Below are 24761 nucleotides of genomic sequence, written 5' to 3' on the forward strand. Positions count from 1 at the left end.
CTTATAAACTGTGTGTAATTAACAGAGAATATTCTGAACAGAAAATTGAGGACGATAACCGACGACCAGAAACGTTACTTAATGTTCCAAATTAATGTTATAAGTGTAGACCAGATGTGGCTTAAATTCAAAGAAATAGTATCGGCAGCAATTGAGAGGTTTATACCAAATAAACTAACAAACGACGGAGCTGATCCTCCTTGGTACACGAAACGGGTTAGAAAACTGTTGCAGAAACAACGAAACAAACATGCCAAATTTAACGAGACGCAAAATCCCCAAGACTGGCAATCCTTTACAGAAGCTCGAAATTTAGCGCGGAGTTCAATGCTAGATGCCTATAACAGTTTCCACAACGAAACTTTGTCTCGAAACCTGGCACAAAATCCAAAGAGATTCTGGTCGTATGTGAAGTACGTTAGTGGCATGAAACAATCAATGCCTTCTCTCCGCGATAACAATGGAGATACATCGAAGACAGTGCTGCCAAAGCAGATTTACTAAACACAGCCTTCCGAAACCCCTTCACAAAAGAAGACGAAGTAAATATTCCAGAATTCGAATAGCGAACAGCTGCCAACATGAGTAACGTAGAAGTAAATATTCTCGGAGTATTGAAGCAATTCAAATCACTTAATAAAAGCAAGTCTTCTGGTCCAGACTGTATACCAATTAGGTTCCTTTCGGAGTATGCTGATGCATTAGCTCCATACTTAACAACCATATACAACCGTTCGATAGACGAAAGATCCGTACCCAAAGGCTGGAAAGTTGCACATGTCACACCAATATTCAGAAAAAGCAGTAGGAGTAATCCACTAAATTACAGGCCCATATCGTTAACGTCGATATGCAGCAGGAGTTAGAACATATATTGTGTTCGAACATAATGAATTACCTCGAAGGAAACGGTCTATTGACACAGTCAACATGGGTTTAGAAAACATCGTTCCTGTGAAACACAACTGGCTCTTTATTCACATGAAGTGCTGAGTGCTATTGACAAGGGATTTCAGATCGATTCCGAATTCCTGGATTTCCGGAAGGCTTGAGGTCATCCACATGAGTATTAAAATGAACTCGTTTAACTTCGGTTACACGATAAATCAGTCTAATCTAAAAGCCGTTAATTCAACTAAATACCTAGGTATTACAATTACGAACAACTTAAATTGGAAAGAATACATAGAAAATGTTGTGGGGAAGGCTAACCAAAGGCTGCGTTTTATTGGCAGGACGCTTAAAAAATGTAACAGACCTACTAAGGAGACTGCCTACACTACGCTTGTACGTCCTCTTTTAGAATACTGCTGCGCGGTGTGGGATCCCTACCAGATAGGACTGACAGAGTACATCGAAAAAGTTCAAAGATAGGCAGCACGTTTTGTATTATCGCGAAATATGGGAGAGAGTGTCACAGAAATGGAACAGGATTTGGGCTCGAAATCATTAAAAGAAAGGCGTTTTTCGTTGCGACGGAATCTTATCATGAAATTCCAATCACCAACTTTCTCCTCCGAATGCGAAAATATTTTGTTGACACCGACCTACATAGGGCGGAACGATCACCACAATAAAATATATCAGAGCTCGTACGGAAAGATATAGGTGCTCATTCTTTCCACGCGCTATACGAGACTGGAATAATAGAGAATTGTGAAGGTGGTTCAATGAACCCTCTGCCGGGCACTTAAATGTGATTTGCAGAGTATCCATGGTAGATGTAGACGATACAAAGAGGCGAAGTTATATGGCTACCGCTCGGCAGTGAAGATGAGTGTGTTCGCACCACTGTGATGTTACGATAGGCGTGGATGGTTTCAGCGCCATCCAGCAGCATTTTGTCAGGTTCATTGCGAGTAGATGAGGAGGAGATTAGTGTTTAACGTCCCGTCTACAACGAGGTCGTTAGAGACGGAGAAGCAGCTCGGATTCCCATTGCGAGTAGTTCTGTTTGTAATGAGTACTAGTGTTCTAGTTCGCGCTAGCACCCGAAAGCGTCCCCTAGAGAGAGGCGTTAATCCTCATAACTTCGAAGTCTGTACTATCGATGGTTGACGTTCCCGGACATAGGTTCTACCCTCGATTCGTAAAATCGTTTGAAGTTTATCAGTGTTATTTTGTTACATCCTATACAGGGAGAATCACCTAAAACTTGCATCGCAAAAATTGCGAAAATGGAAAGTGCTATCCACGTGCGGTTTTCACAGAATGGATTGGTAGTCATAGGCTCGTATTGTTAGTCAATCAACAGATAGTAATAATACTTATAAAGTGTATTTTTTGAGCACACATACACTTTTTTAAATGGAACAACGCCTATTGACATCAACAAACTTAAAGTAGGGTAAATTAGGGTGTCAGTGGTGTTTATTGAAGGAGTATACTACGTGTTGTTAACAGACATCGTATTTTGAAAGGGTTTCGCACCGACACTTGTTTGCTAGGTACGATGCTGTTTTGTTTGCTTACAGTGTGCATGTATGTTCGCTGAATGCACTGCGCCGGCCGCTGTGGTCGAGCGGTTCTAGGCGCTTCAGTCCGGAACCGCACTGCTGCTACGGTCGCAGGTTCGAATCCTGCCTCGGGCATGGATGTGTGTAACGTCCTTAGGTTAGTTAGGTTTAAGTAGTTCTAAGTCTAGGGGACTGATGACCTCAGATGTTAAGTCCCATAGTGCTTAGAGCCATTTTTTAATGCACTGCAACTTGCTAGTCAGTGTGTGACAGTCCAAACTGTAGGTCATGAGTGGACAATTTAGATTTACCAATGCAGAAAAAGCCGACGTGCTTGCGGTGTTTGGAAAGTATAGGAAAAATGTAGTTCGTTCTTTTATGGTCTATGCGGCAAGATATCCAAAAAGACGTCAGCCACCTCGGCAATCATTTATGGAAGTGATTACGAGAATATCGTTAACTTCTGTACAGGGGCATTAGGACAGGATACTTCTGATGTATCACGTATCTTTTCTAATGATAAAGCCAAATTTACCAGTCATGGGCAGGTAAACCCCCGAAACATGCACTATTGCTCTATTGACAATCACCGTTGACTTCGTTAGGTGGAACTTCAGCTTCATTGGAGTGTAATCGTGTGGTTTAGGATAGTGAACCATCAAGTCACGGGCCCGTTTTTCATAGACGGAACACAGAACGCGCACGGGTATCGTAGCCTCCAAACACACAATTTTCCGCGGATGCTAGATGTTCTTCTACAGGCTAGAAGGAACCTGTGACACCAACCTGATGGCTGTTCAACCCATAGTGCACGATGTACTACAACATGCCTTCACGAACTGTTTCCAAATCGTTGGATTGGAAGCGGAAGACTTTATCTTGGCCGGCCCGTTCTCTAAATCTGACCCTGTAGACTTTTTCTGTGGGAAAAACTGAAAAACGCTGTCTACAAGGACATAACAACTACACCCTATGACATGCAACGACATATTACTGCATCCTGCTGGGACATCTCCACTGAAGTACTAGAATGTGTGCGGAAGTCGTTCCACACCATAGTGGAAACGTGTTTTGCCGCTGCCGTTGGTCATTTTGAGCACAACCTGTGATGGTTAATTATTTCGTTATTGGTCAGACTCCACATAGCTAGCGTGTGCACTTAAGTTTTTCTTTAGTGTTTGCTACCACAGGTATTGTACAAGTGTTGGTGTGGGAACTTTTCAAAATACGATAGCTCCTAAACGACTCGCACTGACATTCTAATTTACCCTATTTTTAGGTTGCTAATATCAACAGGCATTGTTCGATTTGAAAAGTGTATGTTTCTGCAAAAAATACACTTTTTAAGTACTATTGCTTTTGTGGGTTGGCAGGAGAGCCAACACCGGTATGAGAGGAAGCCGAAAGGCACGCGTTTTAGCTCACGCAGGCTTGCGTGAGGTCTGAAACAGGACTAGGAAATTAGACTGAAGAAAAAACTGACGTAGCTGGTGGAATACTTAACTTTAATCCATAAATGGTGAACGTCGCTCTTGACGGTACATGTTTTACAGTATCAATAGTAACTGGAAATGGCGCCTTGCTAGGTCGTAGCAAATGACGTAGCTGAAGGCTATGCTAACTATCGTCTCGGCAAATGAGAGCGTATTTTGTCAGTGAACCACCGCTAGCAAAGTCGGCTGTACAACTGGGGCGAGTGCTAGGGAGTCTCTCTAAACTAGACCTGCCGTGTGGTGGCGCTCGGTCTGCAATCACTGATAGTGGCGACACGCGGGTCCGACGTATACTAACGGACCGCGGCCGATTTAAAGGCTACCACCTAGCAAGTGTGGTGTCTGGCGGTGACATCACAATTGCAATACGGTTATTAGCTAACAATAGGAGCTCCTGGCTACCAGTCCGTTCTGTGAAAACCGCACGTCAGTAGCACTTTCCATATCCGCGATATTAGCGGTGCAAGTATTGATTCACCCAGTATACATAAGGTGGACACGAACTCTACCGACGAAATTGCGGAGGTTGTTAATGGATACTTTCTATTTTAGTATAATGGACCCGTCGTGTCCGGTGGCTCACTAAGAGCAATACCAAAACTATGATTTTTTCAGTTTGATAGCCAAATTACCTTTCTCTGAAAATAGCTTCACTATGGAAAAGTCTGTCATCTGCCATCACCAAAACCCGCAGATGCTTAAATACCGTGATGTGGTTTCCGTCACTGAGGGAACACCTTACTCTGGAGTCGTTGTTTCGCTCTTCCATTGCATTCAGTGAGCCCATACATGAACTGCGCATCAGCCTTTTAATCAGTAAACCTATCCAAGCTTCTGTGTATCACAAACCGCTGGTACTGCCGGAGAGACAAGCCCGAGATAGAACCTAACAGCACTACCTGACCATGATACTATTGCACAGGAAAATTCATCTCACTGTGTATGATTTCAAGCCAACTGTGCGCAGATTATCAAATTTTTCAGCGTATCCTCGTGAAATACCGCGCTAAAAGCGCGCTATGTGCTGACGGCAGCGCCGTTATTCCCAGTTGCAATAATATTGTGGTCGACTAATATTCAATACAACCTTGAGGACGAAAGGTCAAGTATGTTTTCAGTAGCAAGGACCGTCAGTGAATGGGACGAATTTTGTTTCAGGAACACGGAGCACTTTACTATTCTTTTGTGGAAGACTGTCCTGTCGTAACTAAAAGACAGCATCTGAAATTGTTTAGTCTCAAGCAAATCAATACTTCAAATGGTTCAAATGGCTCTGAGCACTATGGGACTTAACATCTATGGTCATCAGTCCCATAGAACTTAGAACTACTTAAACCTAACTAACCTAAGGACATCACACAACACCCAGTCATCACGAGGCAGAGATAAATCAATACTCTGGTGAACAACTGGGGATATGCAGACTAAAGAAACCGTAAAAAGGGATAAAAAATATAATTGAACATTCAGTGAAGATGGTTATTACAATAGTTTTAATGGCAAACAGGTTTTTAAATTAAAGAAAACGTTGGCAGTAAATAAAAAAGGACAAAATTAATGTAAATAGATACTAAATACGAAAGTTAATGGATGGCGGCAAACTGGACGGCAAAACCAGGAAACTGAATAGCAAAGGAAATATATGAAATGAATCCCCCTCAGTTTTCTATTGATCTTTCTACATTTGTGTAAGGGCTTTAATGTTGGGAATGACTGCTTCACAACAGCTCAGTCTCAAAACACATTTGAGATGATAATCTGATATGTAACATCTCAGTCGTGTTTTACAGTTTCATTAGCGAAAAGAACTGCTCTGAAATTGCGGGTAACGCAAATGTTTGTAAAAGTCACTTAAAGTCTCTGACATCTACACTAACGCTCATTAATTTCAATACACCCTGGTATTTCAGATTTACAACACAAAACAAACGCTATTTCTCGCAAATGTAATTGTATTTATTTCCACATATATAAGTATAATACAATCACAATCATTATATTTTACTTTCATCAAAGTATCCTCCTTTGGATTTAATGACTGCCTCACAAACTCGAGGCTTGCGGTCAATCAGTTTTTGTAGGTGTAGTGAATATATAAGATTCCACACATTCTTAACAATATTCCAGAAATGTTCCTTGCTGGATATATTAACTTCCCTGATACGTCTGTCGACTCCATCCCAGATCATTTCAATGGGATTGCAATCGGGGCTTTGGTACGGCCATACCATATCATTCAGTACTTTCTGTTTTTCCTTTGACGCAATGTAGTTCGTTCAGTACGCCGACCGATGTTTTGGGTCGTTAGCTTATTGTAAGATGAACTCTTTTCCTACTGAGCGTAATCCACTTCGTATTGCGTGATACTGAAGTATGCGGTGGTACTGCTTCTGATTCATACATCCTTCTATTTTCACAATGTCGCCAACTCTATCTCCGGCAAAACATCCCCAAACCATAATAGAACCTCCACCGTGTTTAACTGTAGGTAGAACACACTGCTGGGCTACCTTTTCCCCTACAAATCAACGAACAAATATATTCCTTCTGGTTCCAAAAATCTCTTACTTCCATTCATCGGTGAATAACACCTTCGTCCACTCTTCCGATGTCCAATTACGATGTTTTCTAGCCCATTCAAGTCTCTTCTGTTTATTTATGGGCCTTAGAAGAGGGTTTCTTGCCGTGACACCTCCTTTCAAGCCGGCTTCAGTCAGTATCCTTTTTACTGTTGCAATAGATATTGTTGTGTTCATTTCTACCAATCTGCTGTTTTGAATCTGGGACGCTGTTTTGAATCTATATCTTTTACTGGTAATTATGTTATATTTATCATTACTTTTAGCTGTTTTACGATGGCGTCATATCCTTATTGCTACCTGTTGTCTTCTGGCGGTGAAGGGCGTATTGCACTCCCCCTATAGGCAATTTGGCGAATAGATAAACCTGCTTGGCTAAGTGCTAAAATTGCAGCACGTTTTTCTATGGATATCTCCACTCGTGGAGCCATTCTAGCGATATGCACATTTCAATATCAAGAAGGAACTGACGTGCAGGAACCACATGTTATGTGTATCGTAGCAATGCTTGCCGTTCGCTGCGGACATCACATCACTTCACTACAGGGAACAACACAGGTGCACCAAATGCGGCGTCCGTTGGCAATTAGGTAAACTAACATACAGATAAGTACATAACGTTTACGTACGCAACATTGTTTGTTGGATGCTATTGTATCTCGATGACCCCAAACAAAAATCATGACATGTGTACAACAGTTGTACTATTCCTTTGCTTCCTCAACCGTACCCACGGTATTAGACCTTTAGTGGGTGTATTGAAATTAATGAGCGGTAGTGTACCTTTCAATTCTGGATCGCACTCAGGATCTATGATTTCCATTTAAAGAGGGTGGCTTACAGAATCGGCGTCCACAGAGTACGGGGCAGCGAAAATTCCTTACGTCTGTTTCCAAGCGGGAAATATCAGTGAATATTGTTTCAAATTCATTACGCAGTTTTATTAAAAGTTCTGTATACTCTGCAAAATCTGCAGCACTGGCAAAGTTTGTTAATGCTGTCAGTTTCGGGAAGTAAGAGACGTTTCTCGCCTCCATCTGCCTTTTCCAGAGCAACAGTTCGTCTTTAATGCCTTCCCTTGAAGTGACACGCACAAGACGCGAAGGCGCCCTGTCACATCAACTAAAAAGGATAAATCACAAATCCATCTGTCACCCGACAGTTCAGGAATACTTCCTTCCTTCATTTCCATGGATAACGATATTTCTTGGTGCAGTTTCATGACGATAATTTTAGCACGACTGAGCCAGCTAACCTGAAAGTGATAAGGTGAATCTCCATATTCACAACCGATATCGTCCAGAATCGCATTGAGCGGGCGATAAATGAATCCCTTTACTGGAATAAAATAACTGATTTTCACAACCAGATTCATTAAATTATTGCCGACCGGTGTGGCCAAGCGGTTAAAGGCGCTACAGTCTGGAACCGCGCGACCGCTACGGTCGCAGGTTCGAATCCTGCCTCGGGCATGGATGTGTGTGATGTCCTTAGGTTAGTTAGGCTTAAGTAGTTCTAAGTTCTAGGGAACTGATGACCTTAGAAGTTAAGTCCCATAGTGCTCAAAGCCATTTGAGCCATCATTAAATTATTCAGTTTTATGCTTTTGGAACACAAATGATGTTGATGAATCAGACAATGTATAGGGATAACCAGGAGATCAAGATTCTTCATTTTTCTCTCGATGAGTCCTACTAAGTCAACGATTTCGCCAGTCATAGCTGGAGCACCATCAGTTGTTACGGAAGTTAGTAATTCCCACGGCAGACCAAATTTCCCAATAACCGCTTCAAGTGCATCTAACGTGTCTTGATCCGTTTTTATGTCCTCCAGTGGGGTCAAGTCTCACATCTCCTCGCGAACTCTCTTCAGTGAAGAGAGTCATCCAAAGTCAAATAAAATGCAACACTGTCTTTAACATTTATTGTCAGTTGAGCCTCAAGCTCTTCTGCTAAAAAATGGTTCAAATGGCTCTGAGCACTATGGGACTTAACATCTTCGGTCATCAGTCCCCTAGAACTTAGAACTACTTAAACCTAACTAACCTAAGGACATCACACACATCCATGCCCGAGGCAGGATTCGAACCTGCGACCGTAGCAGTCCCGCGGTTCCGAACTGCAGCGCCTAGAACCGCAAGACCACCGCGGCCGGCCACTCTTCTGCTAATTCTTGAATTCGGCGCATTACAGTGGCTCGAGGAAGTGACACGAACTGTAGCTGCGGAACCGCTTGTGGGTACAGCTCTTCCGTCGCTTTTACAAGGCACTGTTTAATAGATTCCCCTCCAGCAAATAGCTTAAACGGCACAGCTATGTCCTGCAAATAATATGAAATATTTGTATCAACTAATATCAGTAGTATAATCTTTCAAAACTGACATGGTAATCGTTGAAACGAAGCAGTTTTGCCTCATTCCTTCCACTGCCACCATATTACAGACAAAACTTATTATTAAGTATTAATTTACGTCGTTTGGAAAGCTAGCGTTCAATTCAAATATTATTGACTTTTCGTTAGTAGTCAACATATTTGACGTAATCTTCCCCGTGGTTGATTGCGTTATGACGTCTTAAATTCAATTTCTTTATTTGCTTCCTTTATCGTATAACTTTGTGACATACTAAAAATTTTACACGACCATCCTGTTCAGTAAAAAGGTTAGCTCCTCCCACGCAGCATTAAAACAAGGCGGTGCTGATGGCCTGCTGTTAGAGCTGCTTGCTGCCTCTGTCAGGTCTAAATGCGCCGACGGCTGGGATTGCCCCCGCTCTTTCCGTTGCTCTCGCCTGTTGCTCTGTTTACTTCTCGCGACTCCGCGCTCCCAATCGGTTTTCCTGAGCCGCCGTGATTTAGAAGCTTAAAATTTTTACACCGTCAAGGGAACCTAAACCTTAGTATTTGACGTAAATTTCAACTTGATACCTTTCCTCATTTTTGAAAAAAGAAGTGTCTTAAGTGGGGGTGTATGCGAAGTTGCAATACTTTGAAAAAACTTTGTAAAGTCATAAATTTTCCAGGCAATGTAACTAAATTTGCCAGAGTTGTTAAGGAATGTGGTATGGATACACACATACGTGTTCATGCTTATTGAAGTTATACGTTTTTAATTATAAACAGGCCGGCCGGAGTGGCCGAGCGGTTGTAGGCGCTTCAGTCTGGAACCGTGCGACCGCTACGGTCGCAGGTTCGAATCCTGCCTCGGGCATGGATGTGTCTGATGTCCTTAGGTTAGTTAGGTTTAACTAGTTCTAAGTTCTAGGGGACTGATGACCTCAGATGTTAAGTCCCAAAGTGTTCAGAGCCATTTGAACTATTTTTAATTATAAACTGAAATTTTTTCAATAAGATGAGTACAAATGTTCCTTTTATGAAAAATCAATGAGAACGAAGTTAATATTTTTTGCAGAAAGTTGGATATACGATTGTTACAAATATCGGGAAAACAGAACATTGATATCTTCTTTTGCTAGATTTTTACAACTCTTCAAATTCCTGTGAAAAGAAAATATCAAAACTTAAGACTTTTCTCGTACATAAGTGTCTTACTATTGCAGTACATGAAAATTTTTTCCACAGAATGTTTTACTGTAGTATTGACTAATTCCATACCAAAATTAAGTCTATAAAGTCACTGATTATTGAGGAAGAGGTACATAAAGTTACCAAAATGTAAGTTATAAGAAACCTGAATCAAAGACTTGACATGTTTCTACTAGGCCTTATATGATCTGGGTGAACTGGTGTAAACGATATGGATTCTCCTCTTCATCCTCAAGCTCTCTTTTCTTTGCTTGTCCTCTTAAGTTAATCTGATTTTCTAATTAACAATAATGTCAGCTGCACGAGTTCTCCTATTATCGATTTGTTACAATATTTGCAGTGTGAAAATTCCTGGATCAACTCCTAACCTCTGTAGAGTCCGTTGTCTGTCAAGATAAGTACAGTTAAAAACTATAAACGAGCATCATACACTGCAAATTCGTCAGCAGTCCGGAAACAAATGTTGTCTTGTTGCATGATTTTCCTACCAGACTATTGTAAATTTCATTACGAATTTGAGTTTTTCCGTGCTTACGCTTCTGTAGATGTTCTGAATCTGCTAAACACCGAAACATTCCCCTCATTGTGACTGCATAAAACTGGGAAAAAACACCACAGGAATGAATAGTGTGACGAAATACAGAACAAGAAAGGGCCATGGCCCCGTGCAAGCTTTTACCCGTTATTATTTTTAATCACACTTAGGAGTGGAATTGGAACGTAATGCTCAAGAATTGAAATTTCAATACAATGTAGTAAATGTAGAACCAATATTTTTTCATTGCAATTTTAATCGCTTTCGCCTACGTTCCCCTTAAGAAGCGGACTGGCAGACGGACAACATAGTGGCCCTACAAGGGTTCTACTTCAACTTATTAACGTATGGAACCCTAAAAACAGTTATTTGCGTAACAGGCGGACATGAAAACCTGTAATTTTGTCTGAAAACGCGGCCTTTGAAATTGCTTCAAAACCAAATCATGAGTAATTGGTTCCGTTAACTGGTAAGAGTATTTTGTTTTTTTTGCAGTATGTGAATCGCGCAGGCGAGAAGATATCGGGCTACAGCCAGCGCGAGCTGCTGGGGCGGAACGTGCTGGAGCTGAACCAGATGGAGGGCAAGGAGCTGATGTTCCAGCAGCTGAGCCGCGGCCGCGAGTGGGAGGGCACGGTGGCGTGGCCGCGCAAGGGCCCGGCCGCCGCCTCCGCCTCCACCGCCGCCATCACCGCCCCCATCGCCACCCCCACCGCTGGCAGCGCCGGCGGCGAGACCACCGCCGCAGCCACTCCGCCTCCCGTGCCACTCGCCTGCCGCGTGCTGCCCGTCGCCGTCACCGGCAGGTCAGTCCTGGCAGGTCGCCCCTCAGAAACTACTCACCAAGTTTCAGTTACCACGTAAAAAAAAAAAAAACGACCGTTATGATAGTGTTAAACTGCCGGCACATGCACGAAGTACATTACTATGGCGCGGAAAACTACGTATTCTGCACGCGACTCACAGAGAGCATTGCAGAGTGAAGAGTGCCCCTGAGAGCTACAAAACCAAGAAGAATCGCTTCTCGGCTTTTAGCAGGATTAGTGCGTTCTTTTTTGGGGAGAAATGGCTCTGACCACTGTGGTACTTAACATCTGAGGTCATCAGTCCCCTAGAAGTTAGAACTACTTAAACCTAACTAACCGAAGGACAGCACATACATCCATGCCCGAGGCAGGATTCGAACCTGCGACCGTAGCAGTCCCGCGGTTCCGGACTGCAGCGCCTAGAACCGCTCGGCCATATCGGCCGGTCTTTTTTTTGCGGGGGGGGGGGGGGGGAGGGAGTCTATATTTATGATAATACTAAGTCAAATCACCAACAAAAATTTATACTTTCATACTTTACGCTAGACTTAAACAGTTCATCCTCGTCACTCTTGAGGACTACGTGTCCTAACAACGAAAGGCATTGTAAAATACAAATAAGAAGTACCAATGTCCTTACTGTAAACTTCACCAATATGAAAAGTATGTTAAGTAATAGTGACATGATTATTAATACTTTCAAGGCCACCAATACTCTCATTACCACCCTAGTGAACAATAGCCACTGTAAACCATCCAGATCTTTGACCGAAAGCATCAGACTTTGTCATGGTAAATTTAGAAATACCACCAACAAAGACGAAAGGATCGTCAACCACGACCTGTGAACCAATGCTCTTAACCTTCATTCATATATCACTTCACTCACAAATTAAATGTTATAGAAAAGTTTCTTCGATCTTTTCAGTCAAAGAAGAAGCTTTAAATTACTCTTATCCGTTAACTGGTTGGGCAAGTGAAGTGGTATCTTGGTACAATTCCAGCGTTTTTAGTACGAACCACAGCTTTACCTGTACAGTTACTAGGGCGAGTCAAATTAAAACCTTAAATATTTTTTTATATATTATTTATTGAGCAGAAGTGGTACAAAGCTGTATCACTTTTCAACATAATCTCCCCCACACTCAATGCAAGTCCTCCAGATCTTACAAAGTGCATAAATTACTTTAGAAAAAAATTCTTTTGTTAGTTCGCGCAACCACTCCCCCAGATGATTTTTTAGGAGATCTGTGTATGATGCACTGATGACAGTGGTCCCTCTAGGCATGAAATGCTCCAAAATGACGCCATTTTCGTCCCAAAAGAGAGTCCGCATAACCTTCCATGCTGATGGTTCTGTTCGAAACGTCTTTGGTTTTGGTGATGAGGAATGGCGTCATTCCTTGCTCGCTCTCTTCGTTTCCGGTTGGTGAAAGTGAACCCAGGTTTCGTCCTCAGTAACGATTCTTGCAAGGAAGCCATCACCCTCTCGTTCAAAGGTCCGAAGAAGTTCTTCACAAGAATAAACACGTCGTTCTCTCACTTCAGGGGTCAGCTGCCGTGGCACCCATCTTGCAGACACTTTGTGAAACTAGAGCAGATCATGCACAGTGTGGTGTGCTGACCCATGACTAATCTGTAAACATGTTGCAATGTCATTCAGTGTCACTCGGCGGTTTTCCTTCACTGTGGCTTCAACTGCTGCAATGTTCTGTAGAGTCACAACTCTTTGTGCCTGACCTGGACGAGGAGCATCTTCCACTGAAGTCACACCATTTGCGAACTTCCTACTCCATTCGTAGACTTGCTGCTGGGACAAACATGCATCACCGTACTAAACTTCATTCGTCGATGAATTTCAATAGGTTTCACACCTTCACTACGCCAAAACCGAATAACAGAACGCTGTTCTTCTCTGGTGCAAGTCGCAAGTGGGGCGGCCATCTTTATACTGATACTGCGACGGTATGTGTGCATATGCACTGTGCTGCCCCCTACAGGCCATTCTGAATGCTGTTTGTAGCTCGCTTGCCAACTTACAGAATAACGGCGCGAAATTTCGATTTGTTATTACAAATTTAAGGTTTTCATTTGACTCACCCTCGTATATGAGTGTAGGGAAACCACTTTAATTGAGAGTATTATAAAAAAGTACAATGTTTGTATGCCAGTGACTGATATGTTTGGTTTTGGTAGTTATGAATCTGGTAAGACATAAGTAATATTGTTTGTTGAAGAGTTCGAGTGGAAAGCTTGGAAGAATTATACCTATATTTTGAAGCGAATTGTAGAAGGTGGGAATGTTAATGTTAATGTGAAAAACAAACCTGGATTGGAAATCCCTCCTCGTGTGCTCTACATATCACATTTTTATGCGCCCTATTTTTCCAAACGATGGATGTCGTATGCTCTTGTTGTGGTCTTCAGTCTGCAGCCTGGTTTTATGTAGCTCTCCACATTACTCTATGCTGTACAAACCTTCTTCACCTCTGAATAACTACTGCAGCCTACAAGGGGCAGTCAAATGAAAACGAGATTATGGAAAAAGGTAAGTGAACTGTTTATTATTTCAATAGTAATCGCCATAATTGCTAAAACATTTATCCCACAGTGCCTTCATGAAAAATGTTTGCGGTTCCCTACGGAACCATGACTGCACCCATGACGACTTACATGCAGCCAAGATTGTTTCGACCACACTGCACAAGTTTCGCTGGGAATCCCTTACACATCCTGCACACAGCCCCAACCTTTCCCCAAGCGATTTCCATATTTTTCGTTCCCTGATGAAAGACATCCGTGGTCGTCGATTTGCTTCGTTTACATATGTACGATGGGGTGCAATCATTGTAACCCTAGCAACCATAAGCATCATTCCATGAAAGCGTTGACCATCTTGTCTCACAGTGAGATAAATGTATTAAAAGTTATGGCGATTACTTTTGAAATATGCATTTTTTCTTGCTTTTTCCGTCTGTCTCATTGTCATTTGACTGCAACGTCTATTTTAACCTTTTTACTGTGTTCATCTCTTCGCCTCCCTCTACAATTTTTGATCCCCACACTTCCCTGCAATACCCAAATTACGATTCCTTGAAGCTTCAGGCTGTGCTCTATAAACAGAGTTGTCGTTTCAGTCAAGTTGTGCCGTAAATTTCTTTCTCTCCTATTCGATTCCATACGCCTCATTGGTTACATGACCTACCCATTCGATCATCAACGTTCTTCTATAGCAGCACACGTTAAAAAGCTTCTGTTTCCTGCCCCTTTGAACTGCTTATCGTCCACGTTTCACTTCAGTGCAAGGCTGCACATCAGATACCTTCAGAAGAGGCTTCTTGTGGTGTCGTCCAAAGATCGCGGTGTTGCAACAAAGCCGGCATCTCGCATCTATACGACAGAAGATAATGCCGCGTTTCATACTGCAACGACGAATGGGAGGCGCTGGCGAAGCCACACCTTGTCTCAGCTTCGCAGCGCCACCGCACCGAGAGGCTGATATAGAGCCGAGCAGGAGGCCCGCCCCAGTTCGTGATGAACGATTAAGACGACAGAATCATCGTAGACAGGGCAGCAGTATATTTCAAATTTTATGCTGAACTTTAACACCAAGAATATGCACTCGAAATGAAGGGTATTCTAAATTTCTCTGTATCCAGTGATACTTTAATATTCAGAAAGTTGTAAATAATCTGAAACGTTCCTATGGAAGTGCAGTATACAATGTTACGTAAAAATTCATATCTATATTGTAAAAAGTGAGCTAATATTTTACATCTTCTAGTTCCCACTCGTTGTCCTCTCGGAGCACGTAAAGAATAAACTGTTGTATTGACGATCGTATTTTCGTCAGGTACAACACTTCATACCATTTAAATCTATATTAAATGCTATCAAATTCTTTTTTCAGATAGGTTTTTCTTGCTATAGCCTGTCTGCATTTTGTATTCGCTTTACTTCAGCTATCACCAGTTTTTTGGTACCCAAACAGCAAAACTCGTCTACTACGTAGTACTTTTAGTGTTTCCTTTCCTAGGCTTATTCCCTCAGCGTCACCTAATTTAATTCGACTACATTCCACAGCCCTAGTTTTACTTTTGTTCATGCTCATCTTATAACCTCTTTTCAACACATCCATTCCGTTCATCTGTTCTTCTAAGACCTTAACGGGTATTACGTCATCAGCAAATCTGGTTTTATTTCTCCTCCCTGAACTTAAATCGTCTTAGCAAATTTCTTCCAGATTTTATTTTCAGCTTGCTGAATGCACAGGTTTGATAATATCGGAGATAGGCTACAACACTCTCTCACTCCCTTCTCAATCACTATTCCCCTTTCACATTCTACAACTTTTGTAACTGCAATCTGCTTTCTACGCAAGCTGTAATTAACCTTTTGTTCCCTCTACTTTATACCTGCTACCTACAAAATTTCGAGGAATGTGTCCAGTCAACATTGTCAAAAACTTTCTCTAAATCTACAATTCTATAAATGCACGTTTGCACTACTTTAGTCTGTCTTCTAAGATAAGTGTTAGGGTCACTATTGCTTCTCGCGTTCCTAAATTTCTCTGGAATTCAAACTGATCTTCCCTGAGGTCGGTTTCTACCAGTTTTTCCAATCTTCTGTAAATAATTCGTATCAGTCTGTTGCAGCCATGACTTATCAGACTGATACTTCGGTAATGGCATACCTATCAGAACCTGTCTTCATTGTGATTGTCTGCAGCAGTCTGCCTTTTGGCTGTACGGGAAACCGTTCCATTTCGAATATGACCTCCTCGTCATTCTGGAAATACTTGCCACACAACGGTGTCACCATGCGAGGAAAGATGAAGTCGCCGGCCGGAGTGGCCGAGCGGTTCTAAGCGCTTCAGTCTGGAACCGCGCGACCGCTATGGTCGCAGGTTCGAATCCTGCCTCGGGCATGGATGTGTGTGATGTCCTTAGGTTAGTTAGGTTTAAGTAGTTCTAAGGGACTGATGACCTTAGAAGTTAAGTCCCATAGTGCTCAGAGCCATTTGAGCCAAAGATGAAGTCACTGATGACCTTAGAATTTAAGTCCCATAGTGCTCAGAGCCATTTGAGCCAAAGATGAAGTCACTGAGTGCCCTGTTAGGAGAAAATGGGAGGCGAGGCGAAATTTGACAGCTCAGAGGAGCAGCATGTGTGACTGTATGCTGTGCACAGCTAGCTAGGACGTTGTTGTTGTTCGACGGCGCCCACTTTTACAGCTTCCCGCAGTACTTCGTCTCCACAATCTCCCGTAACCGTATCAGGGGAGTATGGTTCTCTTTTTCTCCTCTCAGGCATAGACTGTTACCATCATAGTACGGCAGTCCTAAAAAATACTTAGCATTATCGTGTTAAATGTTGGACGAGTATTTGGCTTTTTTGGCAGTGATCAATCCACAGGTTCCCACTGCTCGCTTTGATCCTTTGTCTCTGGGTCATACCGATACACACATCACTCGTCCATGGTGATTAGTTGGCTAAAGAAGTCATCTGGGTTACCCCGACACAGCTGTAACAAATTCTTTGATGACTCCGTTCGATAGGCTAATCGAATAGGTGTGAGCAGGCGTAGAAGCCAGCGGATGGCAACCATTGCTACGATCAAAATGTCGCGCAAGATGTTGATTTTCACTGTCTTCCATTATCGAACTCCATGGCCACTGTTTCTCTTACGATCCCCAGTACTTCACAGAGATATGGTGCGTCATTTCGTTTTTTGTCACGTTACTGGTCTATCAAATGACGGTGCATTTTTGCACAGTTGTTCCCCTTCTAATCCAGAAAACTGATTACTCCCCGATACTGCACATTAGTATCAGTTTGTTGCATCAATTCTACATCTACAGCTACATAGATACTCCGTAACACACCGTACGGTGCCTGGCGGAGGGTACCCTTACCACTACTGGTCATCTCCTATCCTGTTTCACTCGCAAACAGAGCGAGGGGAAAACGACTATCTATATACCTCCCTATTAGCCCTAATTCCTAGTATCTTATCTGCGTGGTCCTTACGAGCAATATATACTAGCGACACTAGAATCGTTCCTAAGGCAGCTTCACATTCCGGTTCTCTAAATTTTCTGAACAGTGTTTCCCTCCAGGGATTCATATTGCTCCAGAGATTCCCATTTGAGTTCCCCAACCATCTCTGTAACACTTACATGCTGTTCAACAAACCTACGGGTAACAAATCTAGCATCCCGCCTCTGAATTTCTTCGGTGTCTTCCTTCAATCCAGCCTGGTACTGATCCAAAACACTCGAGCAGTACTCAAGAATAGGTCAGACCTAGCATCCTATATGCGGTCTCCTTTAGAGATGAACCACTCTTTCCTAAAATTCTCCAAGTAAGCCGAAGTCGATCATTCGCCTTCCTTACCACAGGTATTGTCAACCAGGGCGCTAGTAACACTGTATCCAAACATTACTAGTTTGTTTTTCCTACTCATCCGCATTAACTTAAATTTTTCCACATTTACAATTATCTACCATTCATCACACCAACTAGAAATTTTGTCCAAGTGTCTTTTATCTTCCTACAGTCACTCAACTTCGTCATCTTACCGTGCATACCAGCATCATCACCAAACAACCGCGGATTAATGTCCAGTCTGTCCGCCGAATCATTTATGTATTTGGAGAACGATAGAGGTTCTAAACTCCTGGAAATTGATATAATAACACCGTGAATTCATTGTCCCAGGAAGGGGAAACTTTATTGACACATTCCTGGGGTCAGATACATCACATGATCACACTGACAGAACCACAGGCACATATACACAGGCAACAGAGCATGCACAATGTTGGCACTAGTACAGTGTATATCCACCTTTCGCAGCAATGCAGGCTGCTATTCTCCCATGGAGCCGATCGTAGAGATGCTGGATGTAGTCCTGTGGAACGGCTTGCCATGCCATTTCCACCTGGCGCCTCAGTTGGACCAGCGTTCGTGCTGGACGTGCAGACCTCGTGAGACGACGCTTCATCCAGTCCCAAACATGCTCAATGGGGGACAGATCCGGAGATCTTGCTGGCCAGGGTAGTTGACTTACACCTTCTAGAGCACGTTGGGTGGCACGGGATACATGCGGACGTGCATTGTCCTGTTGGAACAGCAAGTTCCCTTGCCGGTCTAGGAAAGGTAGAACGATGGTTTCGATGACGGTTTGGATGTACCGTGCACTATTCAGTGTCCCCTCGACGATCACCAGTGGTGTACGGCCAGTGTAGGAGATCGCTCCCCACACCATGATGCCGGGTGTTGGCCCTGTATGCAGTCCTGATTGTGGCGCTCACCTGCACGGCGCCAAACACGCATACGACCATCATTGGCACCAAGGCAGAAGCGACTCTCATCGCTGAAGACGACACGTCTCCATTCGTCCCTCCATTCACGCCTGTCGCGACACCACTGGAGGCGGGCTGCACGATGTTGGGGCGTGAGCGGAAGACGGCCTAACGGTGTGCGGGACCGTAGCCCAGCTTCATGGAGACGGTTGCGAATGGTCCTCGCCGATACCCCAGGAGCAACAGTGTCCCTAATTTGCTGGGAAGTGGCGGTGCGGTCCCCTACGGCACTGCGTAGGATCCTACGGTCTTGGCGTGCATCCGTGCGTCGCTGCGGTCCGGTTCCAGGTCGACGGGCACGTGCACCTTCCGCCGACCACTGGCGACAACATCGATGTACTGTGGAGACCTCACGCCCCACGTGTTGAGCAATTCGGCGGTACGTCCACCCGGCCTCCCGCATGCCCACTATACGCCCTCGCTCAAAGTCCGTCAACTGCACATACGGTTCACGTCCACGCTGTCGCGGCATGCTACCAGTGTTAAAGACTGCGATGGAGCTCCGTATGCCACGGCAAACTGGCTGACACTGACGGCGGCGGTGCACAAATGCTGCGCAGCTAGCGCCATTCGACGGCCAACACCGCGGTTCCTGGTGTGTCCGCTGTGCCGTGCGTGTGATCATTGCTTGTACAGCCCTCTCGCAGTGTCCGGAGCAAGTATGGTGGGTCTGACACACCGGTGTCAATGTGTTCTTTTTTCCATTTCCAGGAGTGTATTACACTTCCCTGGGGCACGCCTGACGATATCCTTGTCTTTAATGAACACTCGCCGCCAAGGGCAGCTTACTGGGTTCTATAACTTAAGAAGTCTTCGAGCTACTTACATATCTGCGAACCCATTCCATATGCTCGAACGTTATTTAACAGCCTGGAATGGAGAACCGTGTCAAATGCTTTCCGGAAATCTAGAAATATGGAATCGCCTGTTACCCACCATTCGTAGTTCTCAATAAGTCACGTGAGAAAAGGTCAAACTAAATTTTGCAATGTTTTCTAAAGCCATGCTGATTCATGCACATAAGCTTCTCAGTCTCAAGAAAGTTTATTATAATCGAACTTTAATATGTTCAAAGATTCTGTAGCAAACAGAAGTTAGGGATATTGATGCGTAATTTTGCAGGTCTGTTCTTTTACCTTCCGTATATACTGGAGTCACCGGCGTCTTTTTCCAGTTGCTTGGGACTTTGCGCTGGGCGAGAGAATCACGATAAACGCAAGCTAGGTAAGGAGCCACTGCTTAGAGTTGTTGATATTGTTGTCTTCTTCAGTCCTGAGACTGGTCTGATGCAGCTCTCCATGCTACTCTGTCCTGTGGAAGCTTCTTCGTCTCGAAGTAACTATCTTTTGTAAAATCAAACTGCGGTTCCATCCGGACCTGGTGATTTATTTGCTTTCAAATCTTTCAGCTGTTTCTCTACGCCAGGTATGATTATTACTATGTCGTCCATAAGGAAGTCTCTCCGATGGTCAAATGAGGTATGTTTGTACGATTCTCCTGTGTGAGCGATTTCTTGAAGGTGAAATTTAAAACTTCAACTTTCGCCTTTTGCTATCTTCAAATGTCATACTAACCTGGTCAACAGGGGACTGAATGGAAGCCTTAGACTCCCTTAGTATTTTACAAACGACCAGAATTTTCTCGGGATGTCTGCCAGATCTTTTGCTAAGGTGTGGGGGTGGTAGTTGTTGTGTGCTTCGCGCATCGATCTTTTCACAGACGATTGAATCTCTGCTAACCTCTGCTTGTCGTCATTTGTGAGTTCCCTTTTTAACCGAGAGTGCAACAGCCTCTGCTTCGTCAACAGCCTCCGAATTTCGTTATTAAACCATGATGGGTCTTCCTCGTCCCTTTATCCACTTACTAGGCATGTGACTATCCAGACAGACAGTCTGTTTGGAGTACAACGTCTACCGCGACTGAAGACTTGTACCAGCAAACAAACAAAAAATAATGTACACTCTAAGACAACAACAAAAAATGATGAACCGCGAAACTATCCGAATGGGACGCAATTCGGTGGATATGATGTACGTGTACTGAAGACCAAATATTTACAGTTGCATGATTTTTCCAAGAGAAAGAGCTTCACATATTGAGCATGTCAATAATGTTTTGGTCCACCTCTGGCCTCTATGTAAGTAGTTATTCGGCTTGGCATTGATTGATAGAGTTGCTGGATGTTCTTCTGAGGGCCATTATGCCAAATTCTGTCCAATTGGTGCGTCAGATCTTCAACATTCCCAGCTGGTTGGAGGATCGTTCCTTTCTCCAACTGGGGAAAGGTTCAGCAACCTTGCTGACCAAGGTAGGTCTTTTGTATCCCTCCTGGAAGGCGGCGCGTGGGTCTACCCCTGTAATCTGTAATCTGCAATATAGGCCGAATGAAGGAAGCGAGTAGGTGTAGGTGACGTAAAGCACTTCGGCACTGCAAGTAAAGTTAAAGCACCTTCACTGGTGTGTAAACATATACAAACACGTTACTTCACTTTTGGTACAGATGAGCACGTAGGTGCGAAGCCGTTCGTGTATCAAAGCTAGCAGTTACTAGAAGCTACAAAGGCAAAGTGTGTAATGGCTAGCCCCCCTACAAGTACGAGGTGCATTCAAGTTCTAAGGCCCCCGATTTTTTTCCTAATTAACTACTCACCCGAAATCGATGAAACTGGCGTTACTTCTCGACGTAATCGCCCTACAGACGTACACATTTTTCACAACGCTGACGCCATGATTCCATGGCAGCGGCGAAGGCTTCTTTAGGAGTCTGTTTTGACCACTGGAAAATCGCTGAGGCAATAGCAGCACGGCTGGTGATTGTGCGGCCACGGAGAGTGTCTTTCATTGTTGGAAAAAGCCAAAAGTCACTAGGAGCCAAGTCAGGTGAGTAGGGAGCATGAGGAATCACTTCAAAGTTGTTATCACGAAGAAACTGTTGCGTAACGTTAGCTCGATGTGCGGGTGCGTTGTCTTGGTGAAACAGCACACGCACAGCCCTTCCCGGACGTTTTTGTTGCAGTGCAGGAAGGAATTTGTTCTTCAAAACATTTTCGTAGGATGCACCTGTTACCGTAGTGCCCTTTGGAACGCAATGGGTAAGGATTACGCCCTCGCTGTCCCAGAACATGGACACCATCATTTTTTCAACACTGGCGGTTACCCGAAATATTTTTGGTGGCGGTGAATTTCTGTGCTTCCATTGAGCTGAGTGGAGCTCTGGAGGCGATCTGTTCAACAGTCATTCGGCGATCCCCCAAAACAATTCTCTCCACTTTCTCGATCATGTCGTCAGACCAGCTTGTGCGTGCCCGAGATTGTTTCAGTTTGTTGTCCCACGATGTTCTGCCTTCATTAAACTGTCGCACCCATGAACGCACTTTCGACACATCCATAACTCCATCACCACATGTCTCCTTCAACTGTCGATGAATTTCAATTGTTTTCACACCACGCAAATTCAGAAAACGAATGATTGCACGCTGTTCAAGTAAGGAAAACGTCGCCATTTTAAGTATTTAAAACAGTTCTCATTCTCGCCGCTGGCGGTAAAATTCCATCTGCCGTACGGTGCTGCCATCTCTGGGACGTATTGACAATGAACGCGGCCTCATTTTAAAACAATGCGCATATTTCTATCTCTTTCCAGTCCAGAGAAAAAAAATCGGAGGCCTTAGAACTTGAATGCACCTCGTAGAAGCAAGGTTGCTAGGTCGTCTGCTCTTGATCAACTGGGCAGAAAGTAGAGCGGCGCTCGTTGAGCTCCACAGCGTCGGCTAGAGGGCGCTGTGGTCGGCGTAGTTCGTCCGCTCTCGTAGTGCCAACCTACGAGTGTGCACCTACGCTGTGACATCGTAACTATCGATACCACAGTAGGGCGTGGCAAGCACGAAGACAAATAGTAGAAACTCTCGTCCTGTGCGGGTGGGAGTTATCTTGCTGATATCTAAACCCAGGATGGCTTGCCATGAAGAGCAACAAAAAAAGTCACAGAATGTCGTCGACGTACCGCTTAGCTGTGAGTGTGCCGCTGATGACAATCAAAGGGGTCCTCCTAAGCAATGGTACCCCACCACTCCTTATTGTCGAGCCATATGCCGGGCGACGGTCGGGTTGGTATGCCACCGCTGTTCGGGGAGCCTCCAGAGAAGTCTTCGGCATTGAATCTCATTGACTGGAGTAGAACTGTCTTCGTGACGAGTCCCGCTCGCAATTATAACCCGATGACCAGCGAAGATGTGTCTCGAGACGCCCCAGGCAGCAATGGGACACCAACGTGACTGTCGTCCGTCATACTGCCGACATCCAGCAGTGATGATCTGAGGCGCCATTTCATTTTAAAGCATGGCCCCTTTCGTTGTCACCCGCGGCCCCCTTGCAGCACAGCGGTACATTGACCGCACACGGCGAGAGTCTCTAATGCGTGTTTTAGTGTTTTCCAAAGCTTACCTTGGCCAGCAAGGTCACCGTATCTCTCCCCAGTTGAGAACATTTGGAGCATTATGTTTAAGGCCTTCCAACCAGCTCGGGATTCTGACGATCTGACTCGCCAATTGGACAGAATCTGGCACGATATCCGTTACGAAGACATTCAACAAGTCTGTCAGTTAATGCCAAGCCGAAAAACTGCTTGAATAAGGACCAGAGGTGGACCAACACGTTATTGACTTGCGCAGTTTTCGAAGCGCGTTGCCTTGAAAAAATAATCAATTTTTGTGAAACTTAAATCATTTGTTTGTACATGTTCATCACATATATTAATTTCCGTCCCATTCGGACAATTCCGGTGGTGCGCCGGTTTGATTTTAGAGGTTATAACTTCGTTATTTTGAAGTCATAATTAAAATTTTATGACTACTCCTCGTACTACGAAAGAACAATGTGCTTGTCAGGAAGGTAGTTGTTACCCCAATTTTGCCTCTTATCTTCCCTTAATACGATTTAATGTTAGCAGCTCAGTGTTGATTATTGTAATCTTCCTTACTCCCCAAAATTGAGTCCCTAACCAGGACCTCTTCCGGAAGTTTTCGCTGCCTGCACCGTGCAGGGATGGCCAACTACTAGTCACCACACCCTTATTTCAACCAATACCTCACTTCTATTTCCACACACTAAAGAAGATCTCTTGTGTTCTTTGCAGAACTAGCAGGTGCAAAAATTTATTGCAAAAACCGCCTTGAAGCTATCACTAAGCTGTTGCCCACAGTATTCTTTCGGCACATGATACCGTAGCAGTATACTCGTGACCTGGCGGTTATTGTTGGTACTATCCTTGGAATGCGAACCACCTGAAAACCGAGATTGATAGTTGTTGTATCCAATTTTTTGACCAAGTTATTGCATTTCTTTTTATTTTCAGAGGTGATGCCATCAAGGAGCTTTATTTCTTTCTCTAGTATTTTATCATTCGCTTTCGAGTCACATCTAAATTTTAGTAACCTCGTGGACCATTAGCATTCTCATATTTTTCCGTTCTCCTTTTATGTTTCCGAGTCCTCGTATCTTTATTTCATCTAGGGTTTCGCCAGGGTAGTTCCATACATACTTTATCATTTTCTTCCTGTTATAATGGTCTAGCTTGGCTCCGAAAATCTGATTATACACATCTGTACTTAACTGATACCCCTTTCTTTATGTCTCTTTCTTTGAGCTTTTTGGTCTCTCCGTCATGATCCTTTTCAGTATTAGTCATGGAACTCATGTATTTTTTTTCGATAATCAGTGATCAAGCTCCCTTATACTCACAGAGGAACCAGATTTTGTGAAATATATCTGGGTCTCAGTTGGTTTCTGCTGTACACTTGCCTCGTAGCAGTTACTGCACTTTTAAAAGTGCAATCGTAACCTTACCTGGGCACTTATTGCGCAGATTTTAAGTTCCCTCTTTCATTTTCACGTTACTTTCTCAAGGACGCAACTGAATGAAATCCTGCTCACACCTCAGAGGCCTCGTATTACTCTAGAGGTATACAGGGTGTTAAAAAAAAGT

The 24761-nt window shown here is 43.8% G+C and overlaps 1 protein-coding gene across 1 annotated transcript in view; it reads left to right on the top strand.

Annotated features, from left to right (window-relative positions):
* Nucleotides 1-24761, top strand: part of LOC126191056 (high affinity cAMP-specific and IBMX-insensitive 3',5'-cyclic phosphodiesterase 8A) — a 1161190-nt gene that overhangs the window by 873931 nt on the left and 262498 nt on the right. The window contains exon 8 of the mRNA XM_049931769.1: nt 11102-11412. Within this exon, the coding sequence (XP_049787726.1) occupies nt 11102-11412 (311 nt within the window). The remainder of the gene's footprint in view (nt 1-11101; nt 11413-24761) is intronic.

This window comes from Schistocerca cancellata, chromosome 6, assembly GCF_023864275.1.
Source record: "Schistocerca cancellata isolate TAMUIC-IGC-003103 chromosome 6, iqSchCanc2.1, whole genome shotgun sequence".
NCBI classification, from domain to species: Eukaryota; Metazoa; Arthropoda; class Insecta; order Orthoptera; family Acrididae; genus Schistocerca; species Schistocerca cancellata.